Genomic DNA, 20,337 nt, shown 5'->3' on the forward strand with positions numbered 1-20,337 from the left:
TCTGAAATTTTGGTTTTAAATAATGGTGGATCGTGCATGATGATGATATGTTCTAAATCGTCCGATTACCGAATGACGAATTTAAACCTCCTACTCATACTGAGTGCTCGGAAACCACCAGTAGTTGATTATAAAATTTCTATTTTTATTTTCCTTTTTTTAAGATTTTTTTAATTAGGGTGGATTCGACTTTATCTTGAAACAGATCAGAGTTTATATTCGAATCAAATAAATCGAATTTGTGGTGAAGTCAGAAGTTGAAACTCGACACTACAGTTTGGGTAGATAGTGTCCAGTTTGAGTGTTGGAGAGATGAGCTTGGTAGTTAGTCTCGAGTCTGTGTTCATTATGGTATTGGAGCTATTTTCCTTCGTATTTCTGCTTAAATGATCCTTCTTGTAGTCATAATTTATCCAAACTAAATTGAATTTCAAATGTTCTCTAAAGAGCAAATACTAAGAGAATTTGTTTGATGGAATCCAAACATTTTATTAACACTTATAAATTAACAGCACTCATCTTAATAGTTGAGGAAAGCACCTAGTCCAGAGCCCAAGCCTGCAACGAGCAAGATTTTAAAATCGAATGATAAAAAAATTCTTCAGTTTTTCAATAATTTTCAAGCTTTAAAAGGTGGGTTTGTTGTCAAACCTGGATTTTTCCATCAGAAGAACCAGAAAAAAGCATCCCTCCACCACTATCTGCAATTAGGGAAGTGACTCTGGTGCATCCTCCACCACTGAGTTTAATGGAGGCAATTCTCGTGACTTTTTCCTTCAGCCAAACCTCAATTATTCCACATTTAGTAGCTGTAAATATGAAGTCACTGTTGACAGCAATGCGCAGAATATCGAATCTTGTTGAGAACAGTCCAACTGCTGCCTTTGTTGAGAGACTGAATACCTTCCGTATCCAAAATTGTTGCAGAGAACATTAAAAAAATAAATTAGCCCATTTACATAATTTCAAAAACAATTGGACTGTAGTTACATTACGCACCTTTCCTGCCGTTCCATCAACTGAAGAACCACCAGCGAAGAGAAGACCTTTCTGCAGATATAGGGACTGTATATTTTGTTTCCCCAACAATCTTTTTGTTCCAGAATAGAATGTGTTTGATGTCAAGTTGCTCAAATCCACTTCCTGAAATATTGATTTGGTTACAAAAATTGTTCAATTCGTAGATGGGTCCAAATTGGGGCTAAATTCCGAGTCTCGGCTAGTTCAAGTTCAGTTTGATTTGAAAGAGTTGAGTTCTCAGTTCAAGTTCAACAAACTCTCTTAATTGAGTTTAAATTTGGTAAGGTTTGAAGAGAATTGAACTTGAGTTTGAATTCGTTTATATTAAAATGACATTGTATTAATATGTTTTGGTCAAAAGCATTTCAAATCAAGCATTTACGAATCTGATATCTTCAAGATTAAACTTTTAATACCACATGTCAAACTCAAGCTCATACTCAAGCTACTTTTGAGTTTGATCAACCTCAAAGCCAGCCCTAGTCCATTTCCAAATCAACAGAGAATAGTAACCTGGATACAGTAACTGGAGCATCCACAATATAATTTATCTCCAGTCATGGCGAGGCACTTGACGTTTTTATTGAAATTGATATGCTTCGGAACTCCTGACCAATTATACACCTGTGACAATTGAACTCTGTTATAGACCAAGTTGTTTCAGTATTTCATATCTTAAAAGAATATGGCAGGCACTTGCCTTTACACCGGTTCCTTGAGAAGTAAAGCAAGCAAATTCAGCATTGGCTGCCAGCTCAAGCACGGCTTCCTTCACATTATGTACTTGAACACAATGAATTTCATCCGGTTTGATTGCCCAGACCTGTTGGTGCATAAATGAAAGGCCTTTTTCTGAGCAGCGAGTTATGTTGTCAAGTCAAAAGACAGATATGGCGATAGACTTCATTACCCTGATTGTTTTGTCCAAGGAGCCACTGTACAGTTTTTCACCTGAAGATGAAACATAAAGGCTTGTGACAGCTTTGGTGTGCTCACGTACTTTCTGAATCAACCTTAGAACTCTCTTCCCACTATCCCAAATCTGTAACCAAAATGTTACTCAGATCCTTTGATTGGCAAAACTGTGGATGTCTATATGTAACAGGAGATTTTGTTAGGGCCATACCTTTATAGTTCCATCAGCATGGCTGCTCAGAAGACGACCTTTTAAATGAAGCAGGCACAAAATTTCACCATTTGTGGATGAATCTAGCTCAACTACTTCAGTACAGTTCCACAACTCTGTCTACAATGAGGAAATATTAAGGACAATCAGTTACTGCCAATTTCTTGTACTAAACAGTGTGAATGGAACTCCCTCTTACTGCATTCACTGATGACAGATTCATCAAAGCTTTCAATATATCAGCGACTGCCACTGAATTCTTCTTAAGCTTTCTCAGGGTTCCATAGATGCATTTAGCATACTTTCCAAGCTCCTCAAGTGCAGCTTAAATTTATGAAACTTCATTTGTAAGTTTCATGTGCAAACTCGTGGAAAACATTTTAATAGTAAAAATAAACTCCACCGCACGAACTTACCTTGATCACTAATGAAAGTTTTCAGAGCAAGCGTTGCCAAAATCTTCTCCTCCAGGTTCTTAGACGATTGAAGCACATTCACAAATTCATCAAGCAAAGACTTGCGGGCAGCATTTTTTACGCCAGTATCAGGAAGTTTGGAAAGAATGTGTGTGAGCCATACGGCAACCACAAGGCAAGCTTTAGCTATATCTAGAGAATTACTCCTCAGGCATTCCTCCAATGCCTTAAAAATAGAGCCCTTCTCATGGTTGCAGAGTACAAAAGTCACCCTTTTCTCCCAAGCTTTTGCAGCTTTCTCTTCCTCTTCCTACATACAAGAATATAATATTCAGGATTGATACAAAATACAGAGTAACAAGCTCCACAGTCATCCAAAAACCACATAGATGCAAACCATTGTTTCCACCAAATCAAATTCAGGTTTACTGAGTCGTTCCATCTTCATTAATGCGTTGTAAGTTGGTTCAAACCCTGCAATCTTAAGTAACCAAGCCTCAGTATAGGACTTCCCGGAAGAAGTGAAACGCCCAGAAAGAGACAGTAAAGCATCTAGAGCCATCATTTGAGAGTTAGGAAAATCCTTTCTGTGGAGTGCTTCAATTAGTAATTCTATTGCTTCTTCCCTGTAGATACTCATCTTCCGTGGCTCTACCTGTTGAAGGAAATTTATAAGAATATTGAAAGGTTTTCAATAATTTTGGAAGATTTTAAAACAATGAGGCGAACCAGGAGATCAAGCTGAAGGAGAAGAGAGGCTATGGCAGGTTGCTGCTCCCTTGGAGCCATCTGAAGATAGACTAGGAATGTATGCAATGTACTAAAAGCTCCTTCATCTCTAATTGTTTGCAAAATCTGATTGCAGGATGTCCTTCTGAAAAAACATAAGATAAATAAAACATTCAATCTTCAAATATGGATAGAAAAAAATACCATAACAAAGCATACGAAGAATATTTAAAGGAAAGGAAAATTTTGATAGATAAAGCAGATAACATACTGTTTACCTATTCAACTGAACCAGCTCTGCCAGAAAGTCTACGCATATGCCTCTAACACTATCGTTTCCAGCATGGAACAATTCAAGCACATGAGACAATTCAATTTTGTCTGCTATCAAATTTTTGCAACTCTTATCAGCATGCATACAACATAGCAGTATGGAAACAACGGACCTCCTTCCTTCCACCCTGTCCAAACACTTGATTAACGCAGGAATTCCATTTTCAGAGATGACAGTCAAAGCATTAAGTGACCTACTGTTTTCATCCCCTCCCATCAGTATCTGCTCAAGCAATTCTATAGCAGAATCCTTGGGCCCCATGATAAATTGAAGATCATCGAACTCTTCACTTTTGTTAAGGATTATCTGGACAAGGGAGGGTATAAAATCATGAGCTGAAAGTTGAGCAAATGCTGGCCTTAACTGGAATATAAGAACGGCTGCCTCAGCTAGCCCATTTTTTAGCAAGGCAGCCAGGCAATCAAAATCAGAGTCTACACCGGTAAGAGCCTCAACAACACTTTCGTCCGCAAATATCAGCTCGGAGAGAATGTAAATTGATGTTATGAGAACTTCCCGGTTCAAAGAGGCTGATAGTATTTCCACAAAGCCGTTTACAATTGTTGGTTTAGATAAATAAGCATGAACTCCAGGATCAGCCTTTGACTCCTTCCATAATCTAGCTATCACCAACACTGCAGCTTCACATTCTTCCAAGTTTTCTGAAGTGCAGAGACAAGACACGTATGGTTTTAATCCATTAATAATTGTTTCAACAGCAGCTTGAGATATTACACTAGTTGGTGAAGTTGATATCGCTGCCCGCATAAATCTTTTGCTCCTAAGATTACTATAGTCTTCTGTTGTACTCTTGTGACTGTGAAAATCAAATGTCCCCGATGGACTGGATGCAAATGCCGTTTCTTTAATGGAGGGTGATCCGAATGAATGTCTCGGTGTTTCAGAGTAAGAAAATTCCTGAGCGAGATCAGGATACTGGTCTTTCCAAGATGTTATAAGTCTTTTCAAGACATAGTTTGTTTTAGGGAGTGCACTTGAAGAGAGTGGCTGTCGAGTTATAGGGCATGTCGTATTTCCTCGTTTTAGCCATTCCTGAATGGCTTTTCTTTCATATGTCTGACCAGTTTCAAGGGTAACAGGATCATTGAAAATCTGGCCCGTGATTGGGCAAACAAAATCTTTGGGGGGTCTTGAGCGAGAAGTCAGCTTATCAGAACAGGGAATTGAAATGCAGCTTTGGCTTCCTTCATCGCTTTCATTAGTGAAACTGCAGAGCCAATGATATCAAATGGGCTGGTTAAAACCTCAGGACCAAACAATGCACAAATACCTTATGAAACTCCATTAAATTTTAACTGAAACAAGTAATGCCTACCTATTATCTAATCCCTCCACATTCACATTGTCATAACTCATGCTCCTTGGCCGGACATGGCTTTTTCTGGAACTCTTTTGCTGCTTCTAAGTTGCAAAGATACTATTAATAGGAATGCAACATCGTGAAAAACAAAAACAAAATGAGAGCTTTAAAAAACTACCATTTCACTATCTGATTCTGCTGAGCTAATGCTGTAATCATTATTCATATGAGGAGACAGTGGCAAAGAGTTGGCCATAGCACAATCTGAAACACGTCTTGACAATAGACGCAACACATCTTTTCTATTCTGCACATCAGCTTTTGGAGATGAAACATTTGGAGGAGTTTTAGGAGAGTCCATAGGAGAGAAAATTGGAGGAGAAGGCACTTGGGTCCTCGGTTTCGACTCCAGTCCTTTTTCCCCAATTTCCTTATCCTCAGTCATTTTAACACCACTAGAAGAAACTGAGTTATGGTTTTCAAAATTTATGTAGTCATCATTAGGCTCATAATCAGAATCATATTCATTCTCCTCAAGCATGTCCTCCTGGAAAAGTTATCAAGAACAGAAGAATAGTTACTCAAAAATTACATTTTTTTTTTTCCACAATGCAAAGCGTTAACATCAGTGCCAAGCCTTACTTGAGTATCCCATGTAGCAGACTCCTCCAGATCCTGTGACTGTGAGGGTCTAGAAGTTACATTTCTTCTGCCAACCAAATCACCATTAACTTATACATTATGTTCTAGCCTAAGATCAAATAAAAAATTACCAGAAAAGTGTAAACTAACCTGCTAGGTTTCCTCACATTATCTTTAGATTTGAGAATTGGCGAAAATCCAGCACTCTTAGGCAAAACAGGACCAAATCTTACATAATCAGGAATTGAGCGGCTGATCTCATGCAAAGGAGTCATAGGCGGTTCTGCAATTGGTAACATTGGAATCACCTTTTTACTAGAGGTTGAATCAGAGTTCATGCAATCCTTGTAGTATTTAGCAAAAAGCCTTGTATTCTCATTTAGTGACTCTCCATAAAGCTGCTCCAGATTTTGCAACTGCTCCATTTGCTCTGGCCTCATGGAAAAGATTAAAGATTCATTGAAGAACTGATCCAAATCAGCCGTAAATGACAAATCAGAAGAGTCAGGAATTGCTTCCATCATCAGTCTGTGCCTTGCCTCAGAATACCACCCAGTAATAGAACTCATTTGCGGAAGAAACAATTGTTTCCAGAGTTCCGGAGCAAAATCAATCCTGGAGAAGAATGGATCAACAATAAACATCTCAAGAACATGAAGAACTGACTTATGGACGTTATTTCGCAATTTCCAAAGATATGACAGATTGAGATGAGCCCAAGCAGAAAGGTAAAAATTCGGAACACCAGCAGTCTTCTGGTTGGAATCCAACATTGCACAAACCTGCAGCATCTTCTCAGCATAGTCCAAACGTGCAAGCTTAGTTTCCATATTAGATGTGTTGATAGCTTCTTCGAGAGCGTCAATTCCCCAATCCAAATTCGCAAGTACAGCTTGATCTGAGTATCGAACCTCTGCATCTTTATCAGAGCTTCCATCTTCAGCTGCTAATCTTTCGGCACACTGTTCTTTATGCTGTGTTCTCTGCTCCTTATCAATCAACCGATCTTGTGTAAAACTTCCTACACTTGTTACCACTAACATCACAATATCCTTTTGGTCCATAGCAAACCGATAGTTTCCAGCCATCTTTTACAGATTATAAATTCCCAGTTACCAAAAGCAGCTATAAGATTAAACTGCCCTTTTCCATAAGTTCACTGAAAACACCTGAAAGTTACTAGGACTTTTAAGTGAAGTTGATCAAGTTACATGACATTAGACTCTGAAAAATGAAGTTGGTTTATGACAGTAGCATTGGATTTGTATCAACTGTTTTTAATTGCCGGCCATTAATAGTAATATATATATATTTCTTTTGCCGGCTTTCTCATGACCAAACCAAACTATGGACTAAACATTATTATATTACTAATCAGCATGTATATAGTATTATTAATTACAGAAAGTTGAGCAGTCTGATCGGTTGATGACAATGAAACCATGGTTTTTTGGCTTAATCATTAGTTATAATGTTACCAAATCTAACTAACCGTAATCATGCATAAGAATAGATCTAATATCAATTTGAATAAATTCAAACTTGTGTGTTTGAATCAAAAATATTCGATCCAGACTCAGCCCATTGAGCCTATGTTTACAGAATTTTCCTTTATGGGGCATATGAAAACCTAATTTGGGCTCAAGAAATTTTTTTTTCGCATGCATCACAATCTGTATAAGACATATGTATATATATTGACCAGTTCAACTTCAAGTCAGCCAATTCTAAGTTTCTTACCAGAAGAGTTTTTCTTTGACATTTCCAACTTGTTTGAAAATGACAATAACATCCTTATTCCAAAAGAAAAGTCAAATAGTCATTATCTCTATTTCTCAGTTGTCATATGAAAACATTTCATGTCGCTTGCTTGCTTTCTTGAATAAAATAAACTCCAAGATGGTCCTCGTTCATACGTGTACGCCAATTCCCATTATTTAATTCTTTGATGGAAAATTTTAGGCTAGTCAAATTCCATATTTATCATATGTGCATCTTCTTAATTCAAATATTGGGTGAGACTATCAACCCTAATCTGTTGTCTTAAATAATAATTATACTAAAATTATCTAATTTTAATTCAATTTAAACTTTATTCACGTTGACATGATATAACTTAATTTGACTCGAAGTCGTTTATTGTTTCAATTCTCCTAAGTATTTTTTAGCGTTTCAATATTTGTTTCAAATTATCCACCTAAAATAAATAACACACAAAATATAACATTTTATTATTTACAAATAGACTAATAAAATTACATAAAAATACATTTTATACCATGTAAGTAATTATAACAATCAACTCTCATTCTCACAATTCAAAAATAAAATAAAATAAATAATGATCAAGCATAATTAGTGTATGTACTAATACATAGAAATATAAGTATATATAATATATAAATATTTCATTTACTATTGATGTCTGTAACATTCTTTTATTTTTTTTCTAATAAATTCTATTATAATAACATTCTTCATAATAATCGATTCAATTTGTGATGGAGGAACAATGTCTTCAAATTGTAGGACAATAAGATTATAGTATAAAGAGAAATGAAGTAAAAGAAAGATCTAAGGGTTGAGAAAGATTTAGTGAAAAAGAATATATATATTGAGTTTAGCCCAACTAAATAAATTTCCTAAAAAAAATAAAAAATAAAATCTCTCTCTAATCAGATTTTTCTTTTTTATTATATGGTATCGGATTACTGGATGTTATTGAAAATTGCGGTGGCGTTGATAACGCAGAAGATGTCGGTAAGATAGGACAGAGATTGGTACCTGTTCAAAGCCTGGTGAGGTGTATATTAAATAGTAGGTTGCCATTGGCCAAAATGGTAAAAGGAGAATGCGAAGACCAACAACAGTGATGTCATTCAGACTCAGACATGGCGTGCCGAACCTTTCTTACAAAGTCTGAATTATAGTTGAGATAGGGAATCAATAAGAAGAGTCAACCATTTCTGTTTCCTTCTCCTTCAATCTCAATCTTAACATAATTCCCATCTTCATTCTGTGTTCAAGACAAGTTTTCTATTCTTCCCTTTTCATGCTTTCATTGCTCCCTTCACAGGTATCTTCATGTTCCCTCCACCTCCTTTTAATGGCAAAAAGGTTGCTTTTTTTACTTGGATATATGAGTGGTTGTACTTTTCTTTCTGAACTTCTTGATATATTGATGTTGGACGAGAATTATAATATTGGAAATAGAATAAAGTTCCAGTTTGATTCTCCTTTAAATTTTCCTCTCAGGTTTTCTTTCCTTACATTTTTGTGAGGATTCAAGGCTCAATATAAACGATAATCACTGTTAAATTTACATAAGAAAAGAAACCCAATTACAGTTATAATAATGACATTCAGTACTTAATTTGTCAGGTTTAAATTCAACTATTCTTTGAAAAGACATGGGCGGAGTTTGTTCAGGAGGGACTAAACACATAAATACCAAGTCTATACAGAAGGTTTCTAAGTTTTTTGAGAAGCAGAAGTTAGCCAAGGGCAGTGAGCAGATAGAGAATAATCGTGATTCAAATGCCAATGCACATGCTGTAGTGAAGAGGAGGCAGGGATACACTTTTTGCGAGCTTCCAATTCCATTTTCCAGAGAATTGCTGCCATCAACACCTGCTAAGATGGCTACTAAGGTATGTTTAGACGTAGTATGTTAGTTGAGTGTGGTTATAATTTGTTATTAGTTTTACAGATTTACTATATTAACAGAAAGGGAAAAAAAAAGAAGGAAGAGCTTGACATATGAGTTTCAAATAACTACCTTGATAGTTTTTGGTTGTTCATTTTTTCTCGTTTTGCATTTGATTGAGTGATCACCTGAATATATGGGTGCCACTTTGCAAAATTTTGTACAAGAAAACAAGAGATGTAACACTGGACTGTAGCAAACTGAAATCTTGATCTTAATAATTCAATATTTTCACATTAGGATTGTAGCGAGGTACTGTTGAATATGAATCCATCGTTATATGACACAGTCTCTATTCAGTCTATTCCCTTCTTTGCAATGTATCCAATATGCTACAAGGGCAGGGCCTCTTTGTCAATGGCTCTTCACTACTACATTCTTATTCGTTGTGAATCCGTGCATTAGTTTTGGTTTTGATAAAAAATTATTTTCCTATGGAATTTTTTCCCAATCATTTGAAGCTTTTTTACTTCATCATTTAAAGAAAGTTAGTCAATTTAGTTGATCTTGAAAGCGTTAGATGCACATCTACGTTAAAGAAGATATATATATTTATTTATGGGCTGTTATGTCATTGCTATCAAATATTTTGTTAATATTATATCACCCCAAGTAGAAATTTTTGTATCCACTATTTGTCGTAACCAGCTATAGCTATCTCATGAAATAACAACAGTTCATGAAATGCTAGAATTTATTACTAGTCTGGAAATTTATAGGATATAAAATGTTTTTGCATTTGAACTATCTAGGACATGTAGGACAATTGAGAAGAATTATGAACTATATGCAAACTAGTGGTACTGATAGAAAATAAAGAAATCCCTTTTATTTGTCAATGATCAATTGTGTTACAATAGCTTTAAACATGATTCAAAACCAAATAAAATGTGCAGAATAACTTACGTTTGGATGTCATACTGTGTGTAAGCTTACTTTGGGAGTTCTATATTATCCTTTTAGAATGGATATTTATGTAGGGAATAAGGCATAAAAACCACATTGGGCTTGAACTTGGGGGTTGTTTATTTAGGAGAAATTAATTGCTCAGATAGTATTTGGCTTTACAACTCAAAACTTTTTGGTTTATATTGTGTCTTTGTAGGTTTACCAGAAGAACTCATTTCTGGGAAGAGCTGGCATCATCGGCCTGGAGAGGACCATAGATGTTCTAGACACTCTGGGAAGTAGCATGTCAACTTTGAATTCTAGGAGTGGGTTTGTCTCTGGCATTTCTTCTAGAGGAAGTAAAATATCCATATTGGCATTTGAAGTTGCCAATACAATATCAAAAGGTGCAAAATTGTTCCAATCTCTTGCAGAAAAAAATATACAGGTCTTGAAAAAAGAGATATTGCATTCAGAAGGAGTGCAACAACTAGTTTCCACAAATATGAAAGAGTTGCTAAGTATTGCTGCTGCTGACAAGAGGTTGTTTCCTTTTGAGAGTATATAATATTTGACTTTGTTTCAGTTTTTCTACTGGATAGTGCCTCGTGGAATTAGATGTTTTTGGTATTTATTACCTTTTTTTTTGTGCATTTTCAGGGAGGAATTGGATGTTTTCTTGCAGGAAGTGATCAGATTTGGAAATCTTTGCAAGGACCCACAATGGCACAACCTGGATCGGTATTTTTCTAGGTCAGTTAGATATCTTCTGGTCAATTATTCTATAGCTGGATTGCTGCTGTTTGCTGACTATTGATTTTTCTTGATGTGATATCACCTTTTCAGTTTAGATTCAGAGAATATAAACCATAAACAGCTTAAAGTAGAGGCACAGTTGAGAATGCAAGAGTTAACTACTTTAGCACAGAATACTTCAGTGAGTTCTTCCTCTAATTAATTTGAACTTTGGTTTTGTATTTGCATGCAGCATCAAGTTATGATGCTTATGGGATGCTGCAATCTCTTGAATGATTGTGCTATGCCTTATCAATTTTGCATTGGTACTACATAATCCTGGTGAAAATTAGTGCTTTTTTTATAATGGGGTTTCAAATAATTCATTATGAAGATACGATGAATCTAGCTTTACATACGATGTGTCTAAAAGTATACCTTTGTTCTTGCAAAGCTTTAGCTTTTGGTTTGCTTGTTCTTCTTGAAGAATTGTAACCTTTATATTTTTATTAAATATGTAGGAATTGTATCATGAGTTGCATGCTCTGGACAGATTTGAACAAGATTACCAGCAAAAGCTTCAGGAAGTGGATTCCTTAAATCTTCCTCGAAGAGGTTAGGCATGCAAAACCTTTTTCTCTAACCATAGACTAGTTGTTAAAGCAACTTAAGCTATACTTTTTCCACTACAGATTAATTAAAACAGGTTTTTATTTACTGTGATTTGCATTTGATTCAACAAGTGTATTTTTGAACATGTGAAGTGGGGTTATGCTGCTGCATTCTAGTGAGTTAATATTGAGTCATGTGGATTGTGGTGCCTAATGATGTGTTTATTCTTCTAGTTCTGTTAACAAGTTTCTTAACTAATAGTTTATTTCTTTTTTTTTTCTATTGCAATTGGTGTATTAACTTGATGCAGTCATTTTATTCAACAGCTAATTTTTTTCCTTTGAAATGTAGGAGAGACTCTTATGATTCTACACAGTGAGCTAAAACAGCAGAAAAAGCTTGTCAAGAGCTTGCAAAAGAAATCTCTATGGTCTAGAAAATTAGAGGAGGTATATGATTATGAGCTTTAACTGTTAACGAAGTTAAGCTGCATTTGTTTCTCCTGCTGTTGAATGGAAGAGTGTTATTCATTTCTACCAATTAAAACAGCTCCTTGTTCTTCCTTTTTCCCCAACAAAGTACTTATTTTACTAGTTTTTCTTATTTTTCCTTTTAAGTCATCAATGATTTGATTGTAGACTCCACTTCCCGATGTTATTAGCAATTCTAATTTGGGATGAATTGTGATCAAATTATTCGGTTTAGAAAGTTTTTGACACTTTGTGGTCTTCCATATCTAAATTGAATTCTAATTGCAGATCATGGAAAAGCTTGTTGATAGTGCCACCTATATGCATCAAGCAATCTTGGAAGCATTTCAAAATAGTGGTACAGGCCTCTAAGAAAATCAAGGAACATTTGAATTTCTAATTATGATGTACATACATATGAGATGAATGCATGATCTTATCAGTATATCTCCTTATTCGTACTTTCAGAAACTTCCTTAGTCAAAATTACAACTGCTGGTAACCAAAAGAATTCAGTTTCTGTTGGATTTCATCTCTTTAGATTTTTCTTGCTTTCTATCATTTTCATATTTTCTGCTTACAAAATAATGGCTTTAAGTCTACAGCTTTCTAGTTGTAGAATAAACATTTTGTCTTATAGTTCCTTTTGAAACTGAATTTAATTATGATTCTGCTGCAGCCTGTCCTTCTAGGTATACTCTATTAGGTTGTGGTAGTTTCACAAAATTTCAATGAGTGCCAAGTGTCAACAAAAATTTCTAAAGGAAAACATAGATCCATGGTACAGAGTGAATGGTTGGGCACTGTTATATGGTGGTGAATTTTCTGCATAAAAGTGTTGTACTGCAAAATCCTTTCTTATAGCTCTATGATATTGTGACACTGATGCAACAAACTAGCTGTTATATGAAATTTGCTGTTAACCTTTTTGGCTGTTGAGAATTGGGTATGTATGTGATTTTTGTTGTCTTCAACAAATGCCTTTAAATGATTGGAGTTGACTTGTTGCAGGTAAGACAATGGTGATTAATGAACCCAGAACAATCCATCAAAGTCTCGGAGCAGCTGGACTTGCACTACACTATGCTAACATAATCAATCAGATCGATAATATTGTAAGTTTTTTTTTGTCATTGTGATCACATGCTTACCATGAAGCAATTTTCCAGATTGAAAAATTAATTTAATATGTCATCAGGCGTCTCGCCCTACCCATCTTCCTCCTAATACAAGGGACACATTATATCAGGGATTGCCAAACAGTGTCAAGACAACTCTGCGTTCGCGGTTGCAGATTGTTGATGTGAAGGAAGAGGTTTGTTCACTATAAACTCCATTTTTTATGGTAGTCAACTGCAGTTCTTCCTTTTGCTTGATGTTTATTGTTGTTGGCGCATGAGAAAGATGTCTATGTCATTATCACTGTTACCATCTGTACATGATTGCATGGTGGCTATTGTACCTTCTGCAGCTCTCAGCTTTTCAAGTGAAAGGAGAAATGGAAAAGGTTCTTCATTGGCTAGTTCCAGTTGCCACAAATACAACCAAGTATGTCAGATTAGTTTGTTTCCCTGAATGATATTCCTCCTAACTACGACATATATGTTTGAAGTTTATCATGTATGAAGTGAAGCAAAGTTTTCACTTCCTTGTTACCATTGTCTCTGATATTTTAACAATATATGCTGCTACTATATTTCATTGATATTGCTTCTCCTTTTGTTGCAAATCACAAAAGAATGCACCAAGGTTTCGGCTGGGTTGGTGAATGGGCAAACACTGGGTCAGTTGAAGGCTCTCTCTCCCTCCATATCTGTATATATGTTAGTGCACAGGATACACAGCAACAGCAGACTGAGATTTAGTTTATTTTCTTCTTGTTTGACAGTCATGAGTTCGGCAAAAGTGCAACCACAAACAACAATCCAATTCGCTTACAGACACTCTATCATGCGGACAAACAGAAAACGGAGAAATTCATCCTTGAATTGTTGATATTGCTTCATCGTTTGATCAACATGTTGAGACATAGAGATCATGGATTTCAGCCTCAGCCGACTAGTTCCCCAATCAACAAGGAAACGGCTTTACTCTCTAATATGCAGCGGACTGGATCTCTCAACAATGGTGCTAAAATCCAGTGGATTCAGATTTCTCAAGAGGAAAGAAATTTGCTAGACAAAGTCAATGGGAGAAGAATAATTCCAGGAATAAGTAAAAGTCAAGAATTTGTTACAGCCAACAAGAAAAGTCAAGTTTTTGCATTGAGCAAAAGCATGGGGAACTCTCCTAACAACAGGGAATTCGGAGTGAGACACAGCTTAGACTTGGATGTTGTGGATGGGTTAAATTCCAGGCTATGAGCTTTTGTTTTTCGATTAAATCCATTTGAGGGCCTTGATTTTTTTTTTTTTGGTTCATTTTATTGTATATATAAATCTTATAGATTATAGTCTCTTGTTTATATACTCCATGGATGGTGGTATATATACTATAAAGGTGATAATGATAATGAAATTATTATATGTAAATGTTTCAACTTTAGTTGGGTGACACTTTTTCATCTCTGAAATCCATTAGCAGTGCTAATGATTTAGCAGTTTCAATCATCATTCAAAATAAACAAAGCTTTTAGTTACATGATATTTGTTGAAATTGGCAACCCCTTCAATTATATAGTCTGATGTACACAACACAGGTTTTGTTGCCTAATCAGTGGGCGTAAGCTATTTAAGTAGACTCATGAAATGGCTATTTTAAAACATTTCTTATTTACTCTGATATAGCTCAGTTTTGAATGAAACAAGATAAATAATGACACATTCTTTTTTTCATTGTTCGTGTGTGCTTGTTTATTTTATTGATTTTACAAACTCTCTAGTTCGTTCAGTGTTTAGCTGGAACAAAGACCGTTACGCTTTGCAAAATATAAAATCTAAGATGAAATGTTACTTGAGTTGAGATTATCTTCCAATGCTAAAAGCTTCACCGATTGAATTGAACTGGGGAAGGAAGTGTGTGGATGATCTAGCAGTGGTCTCTGTACTGTCTTCAACCTCATTATATTTTGATAAGTCAAAGTTGTGAGCTGATGATCAGACTGACTCCATTTATTCACATAAACTCAATATGCATACTGCATACACCAACTGCTCCTACTTGAGTTTAAAAAACAGTTGCAACAACTTCATTCATCAATATAAAACTGTTTGTGCTAGCACATACTCGTGCATTCATTAGAATCATCCCAATGGAAATCTTCAAGTCTCACAAATCATGCCTGGTTCTCTTTCTTCTTATCATTCACTGTTCCTCTGCTGTGTCCCCATCTGGAACAACAATTGAAGGAGCCACGGCACAGCAAGAAGAGCCAAATGCCCCTTCACAGGACGGTGGAAATATTCCCCTCATAGCTTCTCCTCCATTTCCTACTCTTATTAACAGAAATTCCCCTTCAACACAACAGCCGCAGCCGCTTTACCAACAGCTTAACTACCCACAACCTATCTCTGGGCTAGCACAGCCATTTTCTTCTATAAACCAGCCATTCTTGGGGGTTAATCTGCCATATTCTACATTTAATCAGCCATTTGGAGAAAGTAACCAGCAAGGCTTAGCAGATAATACTGCATTTCACAATGGAGCTTCAAAAGAGAAGAGGCTCGTTGTAGGAGTTGCTGTGGTTTCTTTGGCTAGTATATTGGCTACCCTTGAATTTATTGGGTAGGATTTGTGATGAATGATCAACTGTATCCTATTAGTCCATTTGTTTGCCACTGGTTTTGGACATGTTGTATATGTCATGCTAATTCATTATCAATGAAACCACCTATCCAATAATACATATCGGCCACAATGTGATGGCAGGCAGCCGGATCAATTTGTCCAATCTTAACAATTGACTGAGTCAATCGCATCAAAACAATACATTGTTTTAATTTTTATTTAATCCCACTAAGAAAATTAAAAAAAAATTGAAATTATTAAAACTAACTTGAAATTCTAACAATTGAAACTAAGAGTATATACATCATACCACCAAACTTCTTAGTTTAAAGGTTTTTATTAATAATTAAGATTGCGAATAAATTAAACCGAATTAGTATTGACTCAAATGAAACCATGGGCTCAAATTTTATTGACGACTAACTCATTGACACTTGTATCAATTTGACTTATCAACCCAGAAATTACTAGCTAACAGGCCCCACAGTTTGAAAACATTGATCAGAAGTCACAGCTTCGCAAGATAATCAAATATCAACCAGTAAACAGTTTGTCTTGTTGAGAAGACTACTACAAAAATTAAAACTGGGATTTAAAATTCCTTCAAGGTAGGGATCAGATTGGTAAAGATGGGAGTGCCCAAGTTGTCAAAACGAGGGGGGGTGGGTGTGGCGTGGTGGGCGTGGGCGTGGGCGTGGGCGCAGGCGCAAACACCTATCTCGCAAAGTAATAGCGAGCAATGACTATTCATCATATCCCCGTTAAATTGCCTAAAGGATCATATTTTTCTCACATTTCGTGCCAGCTCTTTATAGTCACATCTCAAACCATTCTTTGGTTTCTTCACGATGTAGGATCTACACTATACACGTTGTTCCTTTCCACAATCGTAAGAATACAAGTAATTATCGTCATGGAAGTAGAAGAATGATCCAAATAATGTCTTCTTTACTCAAATGATTCATGCAAAAGAATGGCTAAGATTGGAGTTACTCAAATCCAATGAGAATGATATGCATTAAATAAATAATCCAAGAGAAGATCATAGATTAGTGGCCCTTCCACATTTGATGACATTTGCAGGAATTGGAGCTTCATCCTCTATAGAAATGGCTGATGAGCCATTCATCTTTCCAACACCTTTCACTCTAATGTAAAGCTCTTGTCCAAGATACCAATTCTCAGCATTCTGTGACCTCAAATTCCACAGTCCTTCACTGTCCAACTTCACCAGTATTGCCGTCCATGAAAACGGATAAACCTGCTTGTAGATCACCCAAATAATATCAACGTTGTAAAAATGAATTAGGATTTTTATATATCATTAATCTATGAACCTGAACTGTGGAGCGAGAAATGGCATCAATCATGTTATATTGTTTCATCTTACTCTCATCCCACATCCCCCAGTCCATGCTGTAAATAAAATTACTCATTGTTGTCACCCAAGCAATCAGATTCTACATATGCAAAAAATCAGGAAGACTGAAGACTCACTCAACAACGAAGAAGTTATAGCCATCAAGATGCCATGTCTGCAAATGCGGAAGGGGGTTCAATAATACCAGATGGAGGAAGTCATGATAATTAACGGCAATTATTGAAGTTGCCAGTGCAGGAGGAAAAGTAACAGGCACAGAGTCGACACTGAGGTGGAAAAAATCCAACAACTTCAATGGTGTATCTGGATGAACAAACGATTTTCCATTAATTGTGTAGCGAAATTTTCCATTATTCATAATACCATTCTCAATGACCAGTGTCTGCGAGATATTGATGGTGCCATAATGATAGGAACCTTGGGGATTTGGCCCTGCAGCTCCTGCTGTTAAGTTCCATCTGTCACAACAAATCACTTTATGTTTTAATTAGCAATAGAATTGCGTTTATTCAAGAGGATTGGCATACCTTATTGAACGAGCTTGAGCTAAAGAGAATGAATAATCGAATGGCAGTGGCCCGACTGGAAGAGGGGTAATGGGGTATGGCTGAGAGCCTGGATACCAAATTATACCAACTCCGATAAGTTGGAAAGGAATAAAACAGGAACTAGCAACCATGCAATAAGAGGTTCCACTGTTACTCTGGTTCTTACCAGTGACTAGGACATATCGGAAATATATATTGGGCTTACAAGTATGAAGATTGAAACTCATGTTACACAAAACCAATTGGCGTTGTGTAACATAGGTTTCAATCTTCACACTTATAAACCCAATATATATTTCCGACAGGACAGAGTAAGACTGGCCAACATGAACGTCCAAGCTACTATAATATTGTTGAAGTGTGTAAGATCCTTCAGTCTCCACCAAAAGGAATATATGCTCCTCAATTCTCAAGTTGAGTGATGTTTTCAAACCCACATTTGAAATCCTTGGCCTATATGTAGTTCCTGTATTTCAAAAGTACAAAATGATCTCAAAACACCCTATTGAACAATCATTTTCTCCCAAAAAAAAGGGTGATTCAGTTATGGATACAAACTGATACATATCATATCATACTAATTTTTTATTTTTCCACCCGTATCATTTCCAAATTACTAATAATTTTCACATGGAAAAGACGAATGTGCAAGAGAGAAATAACCTGGTTCAAAGTAAAAAATTGCTTGTTCAGGTCCAAGTCCATTAATAAGGATACCATCTGGCTTAGACAAGGGGCTTCCATCATCAAGTGAAGCTCTCATGTCCTGGAACATATAAGGCAACACATAATCTTTCTCCATTAAAGAGCCCAACAAGTAATCTGACAAAAAACGAAATATTAGTTGTCATATATATAATATATATACCCGATGATCAGCATTATACCAATATCCAGTTAGAATGTCATACTCTTTGTAAGGCTGATCGAATGGAACAGAAACAAGCTGACGATTGTTTACACGGATGGCACCATATCCACCATCAGCCTTTTGGAGAAGAAGAGAAGGGAAATAGAAAAAGCTTCCAATCTGATCCTTTATTTGAAAACTGTAGGTCCAGTCATGGTCTGGCTGTATGGGGCAATTTGTCTCTTGCATCCCATCTTGCCATGAGTTCTTCCTTAGTTGGAGTCCGTTCCTCAATTCATTATAACATAAATCTCTAAAATTATACACTTTATTGTATAATATTTATATATTCACAGTGATATATAATGTGTGTACCAAGTTATGAGAAATGGCTCTGTTAAGTTGTTGTGAATATTAATATTGAGAAGGTCATTTGTTGTTGCATTCAACAGCGGTCCTGGGAACTGATTATTGATTACTATAACCTGATCATTTCAGAAATGTGCCATCAATAAGTTGGTTCAGAACAAAACATTTTACAAGAACTGGAAAAATATTACCTGTTTATCAACACCAAGAGAAGCACGTTGAGAATAAGATACAGTCCAGTCTAGGAAAAGAATAGGTGAATCAGCATCCACCAACACTACTCTCCAGAGAGAAACAACAAGTAGGAGAAGGGTTAATTTTGGCAGCTTAAAGGGGTTCCTAAGTTTCATTCTGGTAAGCAAATACAACTTAATGCATAGAAGAATAGGAATTTTATCTCTAAAGTTATAGAAAAATGCGGAAAGAGGAAGAGGGCAATGTATGTTTCAAATATGTTGATAATCTGGATTAGCATTATCTCGTTGATAGAGCACAGGTTAGTCACAAGTACAGTACCTCTGAAACCAAGCGATACTTCACAGACTAGAGGATTTTTCAACCAAACTGTCTACATAGACTACTCTCCAAGTTAAGTGGAATGAAATCCTGCCCGGTTATGATTTATGTTTGGGCTCCTACATCTACTGGACAATGCAGATGATGTAATGCTAGGCCTTCAGAGAGGCCACATTCTATAGCCCAGAATTGGGTTGTGATAAACTGGGTTTCTGCTTCTATTCAAACTGGTTTTATTCAGAATCTATAATTTAATTTGAATTAGTCAATTTAAAGCTAGTGCTCCTGCTTAGCACCTTGACTCGAGACCCATTCATTTATTTATTTAATAATATTTCATTCTATTGATGAGTTTGCATTATGCATAAGCTTAAACCAAACTCAAACTCAGACTCCTCTTGCCTTGAATCCAGTCTATACCCCTAACAGAAGCTCGCCAAGGAAAGAAAGTTGTAGAGATGAAGTTCAAGGACAAGATATTAACAATGTAACAGGCAAACTCCAGAAGTTTCCACGGATAGATACTCAAATTCAGTAAACTGCTGTTGCGCCCACAGAATGGTCGGCGTCCAAACAGCGGCTACCACTTGTATCTCATCCATTCCCTTGCTCTTTTATTATTATTTTTCTTTGACATTTTCCATGTCCTTGTGCCCTGTCAATTCTTTTAATATATGCTCTTTCTTCCAGGATACTACATATAATCATTAACCCACCGCCCACTTCACCCAAACTTTACACCTCTTCACTCATTGAAAATTGTTCTACGCCTGCAGTCACATGCTCACATGCCCACAGGCCTGGAGTTCCAGTTCCATTCACTTTTTTAGGCGAAAGGACTATGTTCCACCCAAAATATTCTGCTTTCTAAGTTTTTTTTATTAATTTTAAAAATTTTATTTTTCTACTAATAATCATTTAAATATATTAATTTAAAAGATAAATTTA

At 36.0% G+C, this 20,337-nt stretch overlaps 3 protein-coding genes across 3 annotated transcripts; 1 reads left to right on the plus strand and 2 right to left on the minus strand.

Annotated features, from left to right (window-relative positions):
- Positions 1-136: 136 nt before the first annotated feature.
- On the minus strand, positions 137-6,744 carry LOC123229592 (putative E3 ubiquitin-protein ligase LIN-1). Its single transcript, XM_044655513.1, is given in 16 exon segments — positions 137-558; positions 652-903; positions 1,000-1,143; positions 1,534-1,644; positions 1,721-1,843; positions 1,931-2,062; positions 2,147-2,266; positions 2,346-2,470; positions 2,563-2,872; positions 2,960-3,217; positions 3,292-3,436; positions 3,570-4,853; positions 4,962-5,041; positions 5,101-5,493; positions 5,589-5,655; positions 5,739-6,744. Coding segments are annotated over 16 exon segments (4,500 nt in total). The 5' UTR covers positions 6,677-6,744; the 3' UTR covers positions 137-540.
- A 1,484-nt stretch (positions 6,745-8,228) lies between these two features.
- LOC123230080 (protein PSK SIMULATOR 2) lies at positions 8,229-14,543 on the plus strand. The gene is made up of 13 exons (XM_044656190.1): positions 8,229-8,664; positions 8,970-9,238; positions 10,400-10,725; positions 10,843-10,935; positions 11,029-11,119; positions 11,439-11,532; positions 11,881-11,978; positions 12,288-12,357; positions 13,011-13,114; positions 13,198-13,314; positions 13,471-13,547; positions 13,738-13,782; positions 13,888-14,543. Exons 2-13 carry the CDS (start codon positions 8,999-9,001, stop codon positions 14,360-14,362), a joined length of 1,830 nt encoding a protein of 609 aa, XP_044512125.1. The 5' UTR covers positions 8,229-8,664; positions 8,970-8,998; the 3' UTR covers positions 14,363-14,543.
- A 1,654-nt stretch (positions 14,544-16,197) lies between these two features.
- On the minus strand, positions 16,198-19,991 carry LOC123229594 (L-ascorbate oxidase homolog). Its single transcript, XM_044655517.1, has 10 exons — positions 19,882-19,991; positions 19,065-19,224; positions 18,880-18,989; positions 18,523-18,793; positions 18,318-18,420; positions 17,963-18,120; positions 17,634-17,854; positions 17,223-17,564; positions 17,063-17,141; positions 16,198-16,986 (listed from the first exon to the last, which is right to left on the minus strand). Exons 1-10 carry the CDS (start codon positions 19,989-19,991, stop codon positions 16,768-16,770), a joined length of 1,773 nt encoding a protein of 590 aa, XP_044511452.1. The 3' UTR covers positions 16,198-16,767.
- Between the last annotated feature and the right edge of the window lie 346 nt (positions 19,992-20,337).

This window comes from Mangifera indica, chromosome 11 (assembly GCF_011075055.1).
Source record: "Mangifera indica cultivar Alphonso chromosome 11, CATAS_Mindica_2.1, whole genome shotgun sequence".
Taxonomy (NCBI): domain Eukaryota; kingdom Viridiplantae; phylum Streptophyta; class Magnoliopsida; order Sapindales; family Anacardiaceae; genus Mangifera; species Mangifera indica.

Bases quoted from the DNA above. Each gene is read 5' to 3' on its own strand.
- LOC123230080 (XM_044656190.1), top strand. From the start codon at position 8,999: ATGGGCGGAGTTTGTTCAGGAGGGACTAAACACATAAATACCAAGTCT. The intron at 10,936-11,028 runs GTCAGTTAGATA...TCACCTTTTCAG, and splicing joins CTGGATCGGTATTTTTCTAG to TTTAGATTCAGAGAATATAA. The intron at 13,783-13,887 runs GTCAGTTGAAGG...CTTGTTTGACAG, and splicing joins GGTGAATGGGCAAACACTGG to TCATGAGTTCGGCAAAAGTG.
- LOC123229594 (XM_044655517.1), bottom strand. From the start codon at position 19,991: ATGGATGAGATACAAGTGGTAGCCGCTGTTTGGACGCCGACCATTCTG. The intron at 19,225-19,881 runs GTTACATTGTTA...TTTGCTTACCAG, and splicing joins GAAACTTCTGGAGTTTGCCT to AATGAAACTTAGGAACCCCT. The intron at 18,794-18,879 runs GTACACACATTA...TAATGAATTGAG, and splicing joins GAGCCATTTCTCATAACTTG to GAACGGACTCCAACTAAGGA.